Source organism: Nannobrachium achirus (assembly GCF_963921795.1).
Source record: "Nannobrachium achirus genome assembly, chromosome: 5".
Taxonomy (NCBI): domain Eukaryota; kingdom Metazoa; phylum Chordata; class Actinopteri; order Myctophiformes; family Myctophidae; genus Nannobrachium; species Nannobrachium achirus.
In genome coordinates this window covers 16,800,189-16,819,159 of record NC_137814.1, presented here as the reverse complement: position 1 = coordinate 16,819,159, position 18,971 = coordinate 16,800,189, and the positions used below count along the sequence as shown (strand labels likewise).

The window sequence follows — 18,971 nt, the reverse complement described above, 5'->3', positions numbered from 1 at the left end:
ACCAGAGGTAAAAGGAGCAATACCACCATTTAAATACATTATAACGTGTAGTCCTGTATTCAATATCGTCTCTGTCGGGTGGGAAACCTCATTATGTCCAAAACTGTCACTTTTCAGGGTTCAAATGCAAAAACAGCAAATGCACCACCAGATCTACAAGCTCAAAACATGTCACTTTGCACCACGTTTCCAGCTTGTAGATCTGGTACTTCTGATGCTTTTGACTGAGTGGCAGTAGGGTGTTCATTTACGAAAAGTAGGCCTATGGACAAGTTTCTGCCCGACAACTCTGATTATGTTACCTGAGAAAAAGTAGTTCAAAGGAGATCACTGTGTCTCTCTGTTTTGTTTCACTTTTGTCAAACGTGCTTTTGTTTTGTTGTCTTACTTGTCTGTTAAAAGAGGAAAAGTCTGCACGACAGCTTTGCTCCGAATAATATTTTTACTTGCAGAGTAAGTGTCAGTACATCACAGCATCTGTACCTGTGATGTGCTGACACCTGACACTTTTTCTGGGCCATTTAAGATATTATTCGGAGAAAAGCTGTCGTGCAGACTTTTCCTTTTTGTTGAACTCGAGAAAAAGTAGTGTATTGGTAACAAAAGATACCTTAAACAGTACCAAACGTAAAAGTACTCATTATGCAGAAATGGCCCATTTCACAATCATATTATTGGATTGTAATTACAGTAGTAATGCACTAATGTGTTAATCACTTTTAATGTTATACATCTGGTAAAGGTGGGGATGATTTTAATTACTTCATGAGTTGCTGGGTAGCTCAACCTATAATAATACATCATCATTTAACCATATGTGTGGTCCATAGGGCTGAACCACACATGGCAGCTGAGGACAACTCAGATCGCATGATGATGATGTCATTCGTCCATGTGTGGTCCAGCCCTAGGGAATGCACGTGCAATAAAACAAAAAATAAAATATCGTTTTGAAGCTTGTTTTGCTCATATAAACCTTAGGAAGTATTGGCTGCCTGTCTGTCCGTCTCTCTGTCTGTCCGTCACGTAATAGTTTTGCCCCTACTCTATCTCTGGCACCGTTGGCCCTATCGATGCCAAACTTTGCACACTCCTTGGATGGCAAATCTCCGGCACCGTTGGCCCTATCGATGCCAAACTTTGCACACACACTCATTGGATGGCAAATCACAACCTCCAGCCTGATTTCTCACATGGCCCTCTTCTAGCGCCACCATCAGGCCGATTCTTTGCAAAACACATTTTTGGACACTGCCCCTACAGATTTCTGGCCTAAAATCACGCAAAGCAGTACACAGTACAGTATCTGTAAAGTCATGTCATCAACATGGATCTGTCCCATTTCCCATATTCCTTCCTGATTGGCTACGATTGCCTTCTAAAGTTTGTGTATGCGACGTGAAGGTTGCTTATCTCCCGATTAGGGAGTGTTAAGGGCTTTGCACACAGGACCGTTGCGTTTCTTTCTGTTTGCTGCATGATTAAAACGCATTGGATTTGGTGTGCAAGGCTGTGCTGAATCCCCACTGCGGATCCGAAGAGGAGTCATAAAAGGAGTCAATGAGTTTTTACCGCATGCGACAAGACGCACAAATCGAACTCGGTTTGATCGTGAAAAAAACGCACAGCCGCAGCCACCTGCCGCATGGCAAATTCGGAGCCGGTGGTCATAGAGAATCATTGTTTTCTTTAAAAAAATGGAATCGTCTGTTTTTTCCGTGCGAGAAAAACGCGCCTGTGTGCAAAGGGCTTTAGTGGTACTAACCTTAGGAAGTATTCCTTTTTTTTATTAGCACATGAATTCCATAACATTACATAGAGCTAGACCAGAGTCGTCTAATCAGAGAGTTCTGCCATTGCGGGGTCAGAAACAGTGCTGGTCAAGTGGTTCATTGTCACTTTACACCTCATACACTTCAGTGCATTCTGTGAACTTCCGGTTTGCGGTTTGTCACTATACGCCAATAGATGTGTGTGTAGAAGACCTGGCCCCATGAAGTGAACAGGAGTGACGTGACTCTCTGAATACATGGCTCTGGCTGGACCACACATGGACAAATGTCATTATCAACTTGTGACAGGGGTTTTCCCTGTAGAGTGAAACTATTTCTAAAATTAATACAATATTTACAGTATTTTACATTTAAAATTGTAGTTATATACCGGTAATAGTGCAATTATAATGTATTAAGGCATAATCATTTTAAAGGAATGACAGTGCAGCTGAGCAGGCAGAATATAGAATACAGGATAATAGCTTTTGTAAAATCTTGAAAGTGTGAGAAATGTTGGTTTAGAAGGCATTCATTTGTAGAATCGGCCTCAGGTCTTAAAGCAAGGGGTGAATACACGCACACGAGCCCACATGCACACACAAACACGCACGCACACACGCACGCACGCACTCACACACACGCACATGCACACGACACGCACACACACACACACACAGGGGCCAATCTGTAGAGCATGTTAACACCGTGAGGACCAGCATGTTCAGAGCTGCTGTCAACAAGCACAATGAATGCTCCACAGAGCTGTCTCTACAAACACACACTGTGCGCGCGCGCGCGTGTGTGTGTGTGTGTGTGTGTGTGTGTGTGTGTGTGTGTGTGTGTGTGTGTGTGTGTGTGTGTGTCTGTGTGTGTGTGTGTCTGTGTGTGTGTGTGTGTGTGTGTGTGTTTGTGCAGCAATTTAGCCGGAGACACAAGAATAATTGGCACTAACTGGCTCCATTTTCCTCTTTTCATTCATGTACACATGCATACTGTGTGTGCATTCACATAATATGTATAGCCATCATCTACATGTGTAGGTCTATATAATATGGGAACCTGCTCACACAATAGAGGGAGTCTGAATTATATCCATGAAGAGAGAGAGAGAGAGAGAGAGAGAGAGCAAGTAAAGCCCAAAGAATAATGTGAAGCCTGAGAGAAACAGAATGAGAATTTAGCAATCACTTCTCCTCCTATCTATCTGTATAATTAATATAAATCACCTCATTTACCATGGGCCAATCAATCTAGATTTACACACGCGCGCGCACACGCACGCACGCACGCACAAACACACACACACACACACACACACACACACACACACACACACACACACACACACACACACACACACACACACACACACACACACACACACACACACACACACACACACACACACACACAGTATGAATACACTAATGTGATTGTGCACACTTTGTCCTTTACTCCTTTTTTGCTTGCTGTCTTTTTCTTTCTTTCTCTCTCTCTCACACACACGCACGCATACGCACACACACACACACACACACACACACACACACACACACACACACACACACACACACACACACACAATGACGCGCACACTTTGTCCTTCACTGCTTTCTTTCTTTCTCTCTCTTGCAGGGACGTGCTGAGAATGTTAGAGAGGCAGGGGCTCAAATTTCTAAAAGGGCCTTTTGGTGAAAATACTGAAAATAGCAGACCTCCAAGATCACAACGCGACGCATTGTGAGCTTGGAGGTCGGCTATTTTCAGTGCTTGATACCACACTGAACTAAGTATAATGAAGGCGTTACTGGAGATGTGGCGTACAGCATGGATTTCTACACAGAGAGGGCAATTCTTTCAACATGAGATGCTGCATTCAAGTTCAGGAGAGTTTGGACAAGGCAATTCTCTTGAATGCTGCCTTCAGGTATGGCATGGAAAAGAGGGCATTTGCATTTCTTTCACCAAGAGTAAAAACAGCATTCATGGTCTGAAGAGGGCACTTTTTACGGGCGGATAAAAGGGAAGGGTCTCAGGCCCCCTTTGACGTCTATGTGTGCACGTGCCTGCCTGCACACACACACACGCACACACACTTAGAAGCACACTTAACACGTCATGGCTTGATTGTGTGGTAATACAGCTCCGCGGGCTTCTCTAATGAATGAGAATGAAGCTGTGATGGAAAGATAGAAGGATGAAAAATGTTCTGATTAGAGAGAGCAACGGCTCAGAGATTAATGGATGCGACTCGGCGTGCGCGGTTTATAATTTTATGTATAAGGATCATTTATTACCCACACTGAGGGCCAGTATTGATGGAAACGCCAGAATACATCCCACACGTATTGACGTTTTGGGAAGAAGAATGGCCAGTTTTCACACGCCGTGGAGAGAGGATTGGTGGTAGCACTTTTCAATTTTAAGTCTTTAGTATTAAATCCACTAAGGGGTTCTTTAAAAAAAAAATTATATACATTTTCTTTAATAGGCTATTCATTTATTTGAGTAGATCGGCTGAGCACGAATGCTCTTTTTCAGCAACACACTGCTTCAGACACACACACACACACACACACACACACACACACACAGGGGCGTCACAAGGGGGGGGGGGGGGAGTGGGACTGAGTTACTAGGGCTCAAGGTATAGGGGCCTTCATTATTTTGTACTTTAGCTATTGAAAAATAGCTGATCTACAAGCTCACAGCGCGGCACCGAGTGCCGCACTGCGAGCTTGTATATCTGCTATTTTTCAATAGTTAAAGCACACAATGTGAGTGAATCCTTGTACCCTCGCAGTGCGAGGCGTTGTGACAATGTTTGCCTCTTGCTTACTTAATATTTAAAAGTTTGGCCAGTTTGGTATTAAAACAGTCTTGAAAGTACTTAAATTGTCACTTTACCCTGTATACACTTATACTGTATGGTTCATTTACCGTTGAGTGAGAAAACAAAATGACATTAAGCTAATCATCTGGGGACCCCACAAAATAATTTGGGGACCCCACTCGGGGTCCCAACCCCAAGTTTGAGAACCACTGGTTTAGACTTCTTGTAAGAGCATAAAATGTAACATTTTACACTCTCAATAGTTAAAGATATACACAGGTCCATTTGGTTACCAACTCTCCATCATTTAGCTGGGGGACCACTGGTGGTCCCCGGACCACTGGTTGATAACAACTGCTCTATACTGACCGGGGTGCCCCATGCAGGGCTCTATACTCATCTCGGCCCCACTAATAGCAGATCTGCAAGCTCACAACGCGGTCGGTCACGACATGCATGTGAGCTTGTAGATCGGCTAGCTTCACTAGTTCGGGTCTCGGGCAAGCACTGCATTGTGGGTAAATGCAAACATGCGGGAGAAGACTCACGTGTTTCACACTTTATTCATAGAAAAGCACTGAGATTCCAACACAAATCAATATAAAATGGTAGTAGCGTTACATAAATAGTAATAAATCTTCGCTTTATAGACAGTAGCTCAAGAAGTAGCACAAAACAAAACAAAAAATACAAAAAAAGAGTTTGATGATGAGCTATCATACTTCTGTGGCAACAAATACTGGAAATACCTTTTTTTATAATCAGTAGCACAAAGAGGCAACAAACACTTTCAATTTTCCCTTAAGTTAGAAATGATCAAATAAAAAAAGGTTAAAATAAAGGAGATGGGGTAACGGTACTGGTGAACTATAAGAGGAGAAAATGCTTTCCTCTGCAAGTCTAAAGGACTGGGCTGACAGTTAACAGAGAGAGAGACACAGAAGAGAGGGGGGGGAGAGAGAGAGAGAGAGAGAGAGAGAGAGAGAGAGAGAGGAAAAGAGAACAAGCGAGAAGGGGAGAGGAAAGGAGTAAAGAACAAAATGTCAGAGGGGGAGGGTTTCTCTTTGTAATGCCATCGGGTTAATGCCACTCGCGTCCTGTCACTGTCCAACACCTGCATGTCTCCATTCGTTTTATCTTACGTCACATTCAGATAGTAGTCCTGAACAACTCCAAATAACCCCAGCTTTTTGCCAATTCCCGTTCTCGTACAACTTTCAGCTTTCATATCGTCGTCGTCGTCGTGAAAGCCTTGAATGTCTAAAAAACGTTCATTTTGCATTTATCATTTTAAAGATGATTTAAACTAGTGAAAACAGCCGATATACAAGCACACAACGCCTCGCACCGTGAGGCGTTGTGTGCTTGTAGATCGTCTGTTTTCACTACTTTCGTGCGACGGCCTTGTGTGATGAAGCAGGGCTTTACTTTGCGAAAGAACGTACACATTTGAAACTTGGAGATACGAGGTTTCCGCCCGACAACGACAACATATAAACAAGTCTACCAGCAGCACCACGATGACCTGGGACTGACAGAGTGACGATGAGAACGCACTGCAGCAGAGCATCACGTCGATCAGGACCCTGCACAAGTTGAGTGTGGCAGCATTGAAACTACGACGACACAGCGTTGGTGGACAGATGGACGCGTCACTTAAAATCCTGGGGGGGTGGAAAAAAAGAGGGGATAATAGTCCTAACAATGTAGAAAATGAGAAAGGAACCTATAAGTGATAGAGAAAAGGTTGAACCTAATCAGCTCGGTTGGGCCTAATAATGCGAACTGGGAGTAAAAAAACAAAGCAGTTGAGTGTGTGTGTGTGTGTGTCTGTGTGTGTGGGGGGGGGGGAGGGTAGGATGTAATTGGATGTAAAAACAAGGTCCTCATTAAAACCGTCTCCCTTTGTTCAGGCGGAGCGGCGGTGCGCTGCTCCCGCCGCGCGCGCTGTTTCTCGTGGCATCGCGGTGCCAGGAGAGGACACTTGGACTTTGAGAAGACACTATAGGCTTAAGATCCCAAGAAAAAAAAAGAAAAGAAAAAGAACAAAAAAAAAGGAGACAAACAAACTTTGTACATTGATCGGTCAAAAAAAAGGCATCTTCCACCATTTCCAAATATTAGATTTTTTTTTTTTTTTTTTTTTTTCCTTTTTCTTTTTTTAAGTTTTCATTTTTTTCTTTGAAATCTAAATGTCGCAGCGGTACGCAGGCTGGCTACTGCGCACTGTCCAAAATACAAGCACATGCCGTGTCTCATCTTTGTACGTCCCCCTCTTAAATAGTGGTTCCGTCCCCTCTCTGTTAGTTAGTTCCTCCCTTCTAATAGGTCTCTGGTTTTATGGTGTGTGGGGGAGGGGGGGGGGGGGGTTTATAAGAGGCGACACGACCATCAAGTGGTTCTGCATAGTCGGGTTTTAGTATCCGTTTTACAAATGAATGCCTTCTTTATTTTTCCTCAACTCCAAATAACATGCTTCCTTTTAGAAAACATTTTTTTTTCTTTTTCTTTTGCAAAACAAAAATCACAAAAAAACAATACAAATAATAATAATAATAATAGCGGTAATAGCAAAAAAACAAACCGAAAGAAATGTACATAGGAGCACCTGAGAAATGCCTTGAAGTCTTTCATCTTACAAAAAACGACGCCAACATTCCCCGCCCAAAACAAAAGAAAACAATTCAAGTATCCCAAAAAACAGAACGATACAAAGCAAAAAAAAAAGGAAAACAAATTACATACTTATCATAAATAATTATAACTTTACAATTTTCTGAATTGACACTTTCATATTTACAATATCTTAAATGCTACTACTTTTTTTGTTTTTGTTTCCTTTAAGTGATTTCCCTGAGAACTGAGTTTAGCCTCTCTTTTCTTGCTTTTGCTCGATCTTTCTTTTTCGTTCTTCTGTCAGTTTTTCTATTCGAAAAAAAAAAGGCCCAAAGTTTGTGACCGACTACCCAGGGGGGGTGAAGAAGGTAGCTCTCATGGAATGTAAAAGCAGACATGAAAATGTTTGCCGTTCAAAAAACGCCTTTCTTCCATCAAACAATTAGTTCCCATCAAATAGGTTGACTCATCCTTTTGTATCTATAACCACTTAAACCCGGAGTCCCACAGGGGTCTATACCAGGCCCCTTCCTTGTTTCCAGCCAATACTAAACATCTTCGCTGAAAATAGCCGGTCTACAAGCTTGTGTCGATCTGCTATATCTTCGCCAAACGTGTCCAGAATATGGACACTGGGGTTCAAGTGGTTATTAATATAATCCTGTTCCACGTGTCCGTAAATCCTACTCAGTCATACAAAGTCTCTAAAAAGGATCAATAAATAAAATGCTGAAGCAGGCAGAACGTACTGAGGAGGTATATGTGTGAAGTGCTTGTACGATGACATTTAGTCCTATCACTAGAGATTCAAGCTCTTGATGTACTGTATACTGCCATTTTAATGAAAACAACCCAAAAAAAAGAAACACTTTGCCATTTTGGGTAAGAGAAACGTGGATATATACTGTAATGCATGAACAGTCATTAAAAAAAAACACCCCGCGCCAACTGCCAAGGCATGTGGTCTGGTCTCAAAGCATGTTAGAAGCCATAAAATATACGGTTTTCTTGTTGTAATTGTGTATCTGAAACTCACAGTCAAACAAGGCCACTCAACTTCACAGTCCGTAGACAGCAGAACCAAAAGCGTTCACAGGTAGCTATAGCTAGCTAAAAATCACCCTTTAAAAACAGTTTTAGCCACAGGCAGTGCCAATAGAAGTATGTATTTGACAGAATAGCGGTGGAATAATAGGCCGGTAAGCAGAGATCCATCTATCTTTGCTTCGCAAACTAAATCTTGCTTTAGGAGAGAGCCTTTATGACATACGAAAAGCAAGTAGCTACTAGCTAGCTAGTGGTGCAGCGGTAGTTGACAAGTGGGTAGTTGACAAGTGTGACCCCATGGTTTATGACAATTGTTCGTGAGATTATACAATCCAACTGTTGTATTAATTTCAGACGCCGATTTAGTTTTAGTCGTTTTGACTAAATGCATATTCACTTTAGTAACATTTGATTTAAAAGCCATTTTGGCATTTTGGTTATTTATCAACAAAAATGTGAATATTGCATTAGATTCAGAGGTGTGTGACTGTGTATACACTGTGAACCAGTGTAAAGCCTCGACTACAGAACAATCCTCCTCTCAGGATGACGTACAGTATGTACTGTATATCGTCGTTGTCGGGTGGAAACCTTGTATGTCCAAAACCGTTCGTTTTGCATTTATCATTTTAAAAATGATTTAAACTAGTGAAAACAGACGATCTACAAGCACACAACGCCTCGCACCGCGAGGCGTTGTGTGCTTGTAGATCAGCTGTTTTGACTACTTTTGTGCGAAGGCCTTGTGTGATGAAGCAGGGCTTTACTTTGCAAAATAATGTACAAATTTGAAACTTGGAGATACGAGGTTTCTGCCCTACAGTGACGATAGGTTACAGTTAAACACATACTCTGTGAAGCAACCTGGTCCTTCTGTTTGAAACTATAGTGTAAACGCATGGAAAACCGATTACGATTCGTTCAGAGTGTGGCTTTAAGTCACGTCTGTTGCATCGCAAGCAGAAAAGGTTATTCCAACGTCTTGTGAGACCACCCCGATTAACCACTTAAACCCCAGCGTTCCTTATTGAGGCTTTCGCAGAACACGTCCACAACGACAGAAAACAGAAAAGGCGCTAGTGTAGAGCCCTGAGGGACTCGGGTCAACCATGATGAGGTTTAAGTGGTTAAGAGTTCAGTACTCTGAACCCCTCTTTCTATGTTAAGACGCCACAGATGCAACAAAGAGGCAATTCTTTTGATAGATCAAGTTAAAGCTGACATGAATTACACAGTCGAGGTTACACTCTGTGACTGTGACCTCATTGTTGTTGTTCGTTGTTTTTTTGTTTTTTTGGAATGACAAATTTACCTTCTCCTTGAAAACCACTTTCTCTCAACCCCCAGCTGAAAGCATCTCCTGGCTCAAAGTATATAAGTACCCGATACAACAAAATCATATTTGGTTTTTCACAACATTACCGTATGTGCCGCCCCAAAAAGGTTCGTTTTTTTTTTCATTCTTCACAATCTTTTAATTATCTTTCTAATGTCTTTAACTCCGCCGTTAAAGCCTGGTTCGTGTTTCTGGTGCACGTCGTCCACACGCGAGCTCAGCAGCCATTCCCTCATGCAAAGCCATTTGTTCATGCTCCTTGTTGCCTGCTTGATACCAAGCATCGTCTTGTGAGGGCACTGCGGGCACAATTTGACCATCCACCAGCATTTTCGTTTGCTTCGATCAATTGTCAGCCATTTGGGCATCTTTTACATTTCTAAAAACAATGGAGTGCGTTGATGTACTTGAGCGAGCAGGTCCACTGGTGGGCACGTGGCTGGTGTGGCAACACGTGAGCGCCAAACCACGAACCAGGCTTTTTTGCCGTAATTTCTTTTACATAGTAAGCCATTTCCCCTTTTTTACTGTCTTATGGAAGTAGAGCAACATGTCGTGAACACTTCCTGGTTCACATTCGACAAACAAAACAGAACAAAAACATAAGACGGGCGACAAACAACTTGAGATGAGTAAAAAAAAGAAGAAGAAGAAGAAGAAGAACGTAACTTAAATAGAAACAAGTCAAACTAGTTCCCTACAAGAAGCTCCCTGTGAGGGAGGGGTACAGTCAGGTGAAGGGTCAAGGTGGAGGTATAGGGGTCAACCAAAGCGCTCCCTGACCAGCATCATGAGTTTCTTCTTGCCCTTGTAAATCTGTTTCAGGTTGTCTATGAACTGGGCAAACTGAATGTGCCCGTCCTGCGCCAGCAGGAAGGTCTCCCGCGCCTTGCTCAGGAACTCGATGAACTCGCCGTAGTGCCGCGGCGAGATGTGCGTCAGCCGCGAGTGCGTGGTGTTGATGTACGCCGAGATGGTGGCGTCCAGCAGCTGGCGCAGCGGCGCCTTGTCCGTGGACATCAGCTTCCCAGAGTTCCGCCGGCCGGGGATGCCGGCCAGGCCCGGCGCCGTCATGGTGCACCGCCGCAGGATGTCCGACAGCACCGTGGCGCAGTGCACGCTCTTCACCACCAGCGGGATGATGGCGGCCAGCTCGTTCTTGCCCAGCGAGTGGCTGAGCGCGCACGCCCACAGCACGTCGTTGATGGCCGGGTGCGTGTCCTGGTTGTAGGCCAGGTTGAGGTGGGTCATGGCCAGCGAGGCCAGCTTGAAGGAGCGCAGCGGGTAGCCCCGGTGCTCCATGTAGCGCGCGATGGTGAACAGCTGCGAGTAGGTCATGCCCGTGGAGGCCGCGTCGATCACGATCTGATAGGCCGTCTCGAAGGCGATGTGGTCCTTCTCACAGAGCGTGAGGGCGGACAGCGCGCAGTTCTGCGGGTCCTTCATGGCGCACTGCAGCGCCAGCGTGCGGGCGCAGCTGGCCAGCTCCTCGCGCTGCGGGTAGTCCAGGCTGAGGCGCAGGATGGTGTTGTGGGACATGACGGTGGCCGCCACGATGCTGGTGGCCTCGGTGGGCGTGAACAGGGTGTACCAGCTCTGCAGGATGGACACCAGCGCACGCAGCCCTGGGGGAGGCGAGGACAAGCCTTGGTTAGAGCAGGGGTTCCCAAACTTTTTGGTCTCAGGGCACCCCATAAATACTTTTTTAATCCGAGGCACCCCTACATTAAAATTTTCACTCACAGCACCTTATATTTATAGCATATCGTTGTTGTCGGGTGAAACCTTAACCGTTTGTTTTGTATTTATCATCTATAAAATTAACTAAACTAGTGAAAACAGACGATCTACAACTTGTAGATCGGCTGTTTTCACTAGTTTTGTGTGACAGTCTTGTATGATGAAGCAGGGCTTTGCTTTAGCAAAAGACGTACACATTTGAAACTTGGAGATACGAGGTTTCTGCCCGACAGTGACGATATTTTAGTGATTATGTTGCGAGGAAAACGTCGAGATAATAGCCATTTTGGTTAGAACTGACTGAAAATAACTTAGTACTTCAAGTTTAAAATGATACTAAATATTTTGTCAAGTGTCCAAATAGATTCCACATATTATCAAATGATCTCGCGGCACCCCTGGACTGCCGTCGCGGCACCCCAGGGTGCCCCGTCACCCACTTTGAAAACCCCTGGGTTAGAGCAAGGAGAAACGTGTGGCAGTACAGGGCAGTGGCTCTCAACTACCCTTTTTCACTGACCAAAACAAAATAAAAACTAAAATATGACGACTAAAACTAAGACTAAATATACTGACAATTTTTCCACAAATACTAAAATGTTAGGGTGGGACTATTAGTGGAGAAGAGATCCACTAGAACTAGTCATTTTATGTTTGGTTACGCTCTGAAAACAGCAGATCTATAAGCTTGTAGATCGTATATTTTCAGCATGCAACCAAGTGTAAAATCAGGCATTACGGCGCCATCAGGACGGGCCAAAATACATTTTTGTCAACAAAATCAACTGTAGATTTAGTCGACCAAAACAAACATTTCAGATTGCTTAAATATGTCTAAAACTAAATGAAAATGTATTCTAAAAAACACTCACGATAATCGTATCGTGGAGATTTAATATATCGTGATATCGTCCTCCGTCATGCACTGGGATCAATTCACCTTTTATTTGCAGAGCTGCATATCTGGTACCACTTAAACCCTCTATAATTGGTAAAAGGTACTTATAATATAGTATTTTTTTCACTCTCTATCAAATGTCTTTGCCAAAAAATAGCCGATCTACAAGCTTGTAGATGGGCTATTCTTTGGCAAATATTCTGCCCCAGGATAATGGTTTTGATTATCGCGATAATATCGTAAATCACGATTTATTTTGCCACAATAATCGTTATATGAACTTTTCATATCGTCTCATCCCTAATTATGAGTGCATAAATGCTTTGTGCTTTGATACATACCGACTTCAGTAGCACAGGTCACCAACCAGCGAACCATCTCTCTCCTTCTCCAGTTGAGTGTGGACAGAGTCATCCTCATCACCTACACACACACACACACACAGTTTCATCAGTTCCTCCGTGCGGTGGTAAAGTACTGTACTTGTAGTACTGTGATGTCAGGGGAACCGCTCTTACAGAATGGGTTTGCCGCTCTGACAACAGAATCCCATTTATGCCCATTTTGTGTGTCACTGTCTTGTGACAAAGTATAAAATAGGGCCTTCATTTATGAAAACATAAAAGATTAAACATGGATATATACAAGGTTTCTGTCTTACGGCAATACATGTTGCAAAGAAAGTTAGGAAGCTAATTAGGAAGCCAACTAAACTAAGGTTGGTTCAGCGAGCACAGTAGTCTCACCAATTCAAGTTTTTAACGGCGCTAATTCTTTCAAGGTCTTTCAAGTGCCCATTTGTGGTAATGAGACAAATAACAGCCAGATACGCCAGACTGACATTTAAAGTCTGACAAAATCAGCCCAATTAATGACGGCCCACAATAAAAAAAAGAAAAGTAACACCCACGCCACCGCAGGCTTTAAATAGCCATGAAAATAATTGAGCTTATTCCACAATTACTGTTATCCCGGCATTCTTGATTACAGAATGTGTGTTGCTATGTGGTCGCTCTTCTCTCAACATCCATAAGTCAAGGTTTTTCTCTTTGTTTATTTGTGGCGAGGCTGTGGCTACTTTCAAAGATTACAAGTTGAAAGAAGAAGGGCTGCCATGATTTTCTTTGCTAACAAGTACCCTGACTCCCCTTGCGGTACAGTGATTTATGAAAATTGTGGTCGCACGGTAAAAAAATAAAATAAAATAAATCTGCTCCGGCACGCTTACGTTCCCATTTTCTGTCCCTCTCTCACATACACACACACACACACACACACACACACGAGCGCACATACCTGCAGTCCTAGCTCCAGTGCCACGTTGAGCAGTGTTATGTCTGGTGGGTTGTCGGCCGGAGTGGCGATCTTGAAGGCGTCCTGGGCCAGCTTGAAGATGAGCGAGGAGGAGTGGATGTTCTTCTGGATGGCCTCCAGCACCGTCCGCAGCCGCAGCATGTCGCCTGAGCGGAAGGACAAACACATCACCAAGCCATCAGTCACAAAGATTCCACATTAAAGACCTCAGGCCCATTCTCTACCGTACAAATGCAATCTTTTGTCGTGCCAAGGACACCAAAGAGAGAGTATAATGTGTTTGGTCGCAGAACCCCATCTGAAAATGTTTTTTTTTGCCAGGGACTTGCAGGGTCTTGCAGGGTCTTCTTTTATATTAACCACTTGACCCCTAGCGTCTATAACAGGGATGCTTAGCGCACGTTCTAACGCTGCTGCAAGGTTTTATTCATGACTGCTGCGTGACTGACTGGCCGAGGGAATTGGCTCCATCTACCTGTCGATATGCTCATTTTATTTCCGGGCCTGCCGTGTACAATTCAATACCAGTCAGTCACCCTTCTTTAGTGAATGCAATGTCAATGGAAAACATGGACCGTGTGAAGATGTTGTCTGTGGGATCACGACACGGACACTTTCTGAATCAAAACCCTTGCGTGTGACTGGCTGAGAACTGTCATATCATGAAGGGGTGTGAAAATATACCTTGGTAAAAATAATTTCCTTTTAACCAAGGCCGATTCTACAAATGCCTTCTAAACCTTTAGTTCTTTCAAGATAAAAAAAAAAAGAAAAAAAAATAGCAGATGATCCAGCTCGTAGCGTGGTATATCTGCTATTTTTTAAATGGCCAACGGTAACCTCTAAAACGACAGAGATGCTACAGGACAAGACAATCTATTTCTGCTATTAATGTTTACATCCAGAATAGGGATGTTAGGATTCATGTGGTCGTTAAATATGATGACTTCTGTCATGAAACAGAGGGTGTGTGTGTGTGTGTGTGTGTGTGTGTGTGTGTGTGTGTGTGTGTGTGTGTGTGTGTGTGCGTGCGTGCGTGCGTGCGTGCGTGCGTGCGTGTGTGTGTGTGTGTTAGGGATGGGACGATACGCGATATTATCGTTTATCGTGATAAAAACACTCACGATAATCATATCGTGGAGATTTAATTTATCGTGCAATCGTCCTGAGTCATGCACTGGGTTCAATTCACCTTTTATTTGCAGAGCTGCATATCTGGTACCACTTAAACCCTCTATTGGTAAAAGCTACTTATAATATATGTACAGGTACTTGATAGTCTTTTTTTCACTCTCTACCAAATCTCTTTGCCAAAAAATAGCCGATCTACAAGCTCACAACGCGTCGCATTGCGACGCGTCGTGAGCTTGTAGATCTGCTATTTTTTGGCAAATGTTCCGCCACCAGGATAATGGATTTCGATTATAGCGATGATATCGTAAAATCGCGATTTCTTTCATTTGGGTCACAATAATCGTGATATGAAATGTTCATATTATCGTCCCATCCCTAGTGTGTGTGCGTGTGTGTGCGCGTGCGCGCGTGCGTGCGTGTGTGTACCTTTGGCGGCGGTGAGCATGGTGGATGCCAGCTCACACTGCTGGGACTCCAGATGTCCCAGGGTGAACCAGCGGGGGTACCTGCTGGGCACGATGGAGATGCCGTGGTGAGGGTGACCCATGTCCCCCGAGCCCGCAGACGACTCCAGCACCGGCAGCCTGCCACGGAAGCAAAACAACACACTGCTCAACATGTGGAGAAGAAGAACCATTTAATACAGGGGTCTTCAACGTTTTCATGGCCAAGGAACCCTTAGTTGAGAGAGAGAGATGAAGCAGGGACCCCCACAACCTTTTCTTATCGTTTGACAGCACGATCATCAAGTCAATTTGTGTTTTCAGATATTTAACCACTTGAACCGTCAATACTTAATAAACTTGACTTTTCACTCTGTACTTGGTCTGCTCTTTTCTCCCTCCACCAAACCTCACCGAAAATAGCCGATCTACAGGCTTGCAACGCCTCTTGTGAGCTTGTGGATCTGCTATTTTTGGCTGAAGTTCTCAGAATATGGACGCTAGGGTTCAAGTGGTTAATATAAAAAAAAGGAGAAAAACTTTTTTATCACACAAAGATTTGGAGGACCCCCTGTAGTGACTCTGAGGACCCCCAAGGGTCCCAGACCCCCTGTTGAAGACCTTTGATTTAATACACTGTTTGACATGTGGAGAACCATTTAATACACCGTTTAACCACAACGCGTCACTTTGTCACTCCAGAAAACACAACATAATTTAAATGAGATGGCTGCTATTATATTCAAAACTATGTACTTTGTAGAAAGCATACCAGCATATATTAGTTGCTTAAAGAGAGACTGGCTTGGCTTTTCTGAGTATTTTTAACACCGTGGCTTTCCTTTGGAAACATGCAGTCGTAGACCAGTAAGCTCTGAAGATGCTCTGAAGCATGCTACTACCAAGTTCAAATGAGTTCAAGTTCAAATCTGACAGGGAACTGGTTTAGTTTTCAAAGCTACCTGAGAGATTCCTGGGTTAAAACCCCTTTCAAACCGGCGTCCCCATTTTGGGCATGTCATTACTAGTGATTTCTTTTTTTCTTTTTAAATAATGTTTTTTAATGCGAACATATCAGATGTACAAGCTCTGCGAGCTCAAGTTTCGTTGCCACGCATTGAGCGTGTAGATCTGACATTAACATTCATTAATGGGTTTCTAACACGTGGTGCTGCCAGCTCACCTCATGGCGCGCAGGGCCAGCTTGTACGCCAGGTCGGCGTCGTGCGGGAGCAGGGCAGAGAAGAGGTACTTGGCGAAGGTGTGCATGGGCACGCTCTCCCTGTGGATGACCTCTCCCAGGCCACTGAACGGACCCGCTGCACGCAGGAGGAGGAGAAGGAGGAATGGTGTTAGGACGGTCAGCCACAGAAGCAATCACAAATAGAGAAAGAAACCTGTACCTGACAGCAATACGTCCAAAACTGCTACTTTACAGGATTCAATAAAAAAATTGCAGATCTACAAGCTCAAAACGCTTTTGAGCTTGTTTGTACAACTTTTGTACGACGCTGTTGCATAACAAACTAGAGTATTATTTTACCAAAAAGGCAAAGACATCATGAATAGACCAGTAAGACTCCCCAATCGGGAGATAAGCGACCGTCAGGTCGCATAAACTTTAGAAGGCAATCGTAGCAAATCAGGAGGGAATATGGGGAATGGGACAGATCCATGTTGATGACATGACTTTAGAAATACTGTGTACCGCTTTGCGTGATTTTAGGGCAAAATCTGTAGGAGCAGTGTCCAAAAATGTGTTTTGCTAAAATTAGCCTCATGGGGTGCACACATATCCTAAAGTTAAAAGTGTACCACAATGTTCATGCCCTAACACTATGAACGCTAACTAGCAACGTGGCAACTAACTCAAGAGAGTTCACAGCGCAAATCCGTGGCGTTTGTTTAACTCTGAGAGTTGAACAAACAGTGAGGATTTAGGGCTGTGCCATTTCAGCTGCGCTGGTAAAACAATATTTAAGATCCAGTTGATCTTTCCCCCCCTTTTTTTCTGTAGTGCGAGGTGCGAGGTGAGGTGTTAAGGGAGCGGCGCTGTTGTTCAGACTCACATTCACACACACACACACACACACACATACATGCACGCACGCACGCACAGTCGCACACACACACACACACACACGCAGCCTCCACCGCTCAGTTCACACGAGTGTGATTTTTGAATATATGCTGGTTGGTGAACACACGTACCTTCTAGAAGCTGGATGGCCTGTTTCCTCAGGGTCTGAACCAGAACGTCGTCCAACTCCAACTCCTGTAGCTTAGCAACAATCTGCTCCTCGTTTCGGCACACCTGCGATCAAGACGACACCGGAAATAGTATAAACACTAAGCAAACCAGGATAAGACAAGAGGCTCTCTTTAAATAGACGTGAACTTGGTTTTGTTTGTACATGAACTTCATACAGAGCGTAATAGATGAGAAAAGCAACAAGATGGAGGATAACACGTGCTCTCACGTGCGTTGTTCATGCTTCATAGCCAAGCCTCTTGTGTGTCATTTACTGGTGCAGTTCGTGACACATTCAACGTGGCTGTGTTATGCATGTATGTACTGTAAGTACTGGGTGACTTGAGAGCCTTAAGAATGAGATCTGCTTGTTATGTTGTTGTCGGGCAGAAACCACACTACGCCGTCAAACAAAAGCATCAAAAGTAGCAGATCTGCTAAGCTCAAACTGAAGCGTAGATGCCTGGGGACCTTTGGTGTGCCCCTGAGAAGGGTCAAGTGTGCCCCTTGAAACTGCTTGAAAGCCAGCATTGTATTTATCATTTTAAAAATGATTTAAACTAGTGAAAACAGCCGATCTACAAGCTTGTAGATCAGCTGTTTACACTACTGTTGTGCAACAGCCTTGTATGATGAAGCAGGGCTTTACTTTGCGAATAAACGTACAAATTTGAAACTTGGAGATACAAGGTTTCTTCCCGACAGTGACGACATTTACACCCCCATATTATGTTGGTGTGCCCATGGATTCTTGGGATGTGAAAAGTGTGCCCATGCAGAAAAAAGGTTGACAAACACTGGCGTAGATCATCTACTTTTACTAGTTTTGAATTTGAATCATTTTTTGAATCAAAACCTTTGTAACAGATTTGGACATATGAGGTTTCCACGATATGTTATTGCCCAATACTAGCCTATACATAGAAAGGCCTGTACAGAAGAACACACATCAAACACAGAACAGGTAGTAGTGAATCCATGCGGAACTCCTCCTCCATGCGTTGGTTCTGGTATCCATAGCAACAAGGTATGGCAGGGTCCCCCAGCGTTAGTAGGTGGTTGTGGGCACAGAAGTAGGGCACTTATGACCCATCATCCACACTTAAATATCGTACGCTGTCGGGCAGAAACCTCTTATCTCCAAATTCTAACTTCCTTGTGGTTTTGTTGTAAATTAAATGCCCTACTTGAACACACTACAGCGCCACACCAAAGCATCGAAAGCGACCCGTTTGGAGCCCTCAGATCTGATACTTTTGCCGTTATTTAACTCAAGACAGGGTACAAGATAATGTAACAATGTTTGTTCCCTCTCAGACTTAAACGTTGCAGGTCCATTGGGGTACATTTGTACCCTCTTTTGAGTTACAAACACAGGTGTTGATGCTGAGGACTTTACTGTGTATAGGAGAGTATGGATATTGTTTCTGTCCTACAAGCTCACAGCGTGACACCAAGTGCAGCGCTGTGAGTTTGTAGATCTGCTATTTTTTTAAAGCATGCTTTATTTATTATTTGGCAAATATATCTTTGAATATATCTTTTTAAGCCTTTAAGACCTGTGTCGCATTAGACTTGAACCAC

At 43.7% G+C, this 18,971-nt stretch overlaps 1 protein-coding gene across 1 annotated transcript in view; it reads right to left on the bottom strand.

Annotated features, from left to right (window-relative positions):
- Window positions 1-9,001: 9,001 nt before the first annotated feature.
- Window positions 9,002-18,971, bottom strand: part of zswim5 (zinc finger, SWIM-type containing 5) — a 95,136-nt gene continuing 85,166 nt past the window's right edge. Inside the window, exons 11-16 of the mRNA XM_080726202.1 lie at window positions 17,348-17,450; window positions 16,320-16,455; window positions 15,120-15,277; window positions 13,542-13,705; window positions 12,587-12,668; window positions 9,002-11,232 (exon numbers count right to left, since the gene is read on the bottom strand). Coding sequence (XP_080582328.1) covers window positions 10,370-11,232; window positions 12,587-12,668; window positions 13,542-13,705; window positions 15,120-15,277; window positions 16,320-16,455; window positions 17,348-17,450 — 1,506 coding nt within the window. The 3' untranslated portion in view covers window positions 9,002-10,369. The remainder of the gene's footprint in view (window positions 11,233-12,586; window positions 12,669-13,541; window positions 13,706-15,119; window positions 15,278-16,319; window positions 16,456-17,347; window positions 17,451-18,971) is intronic.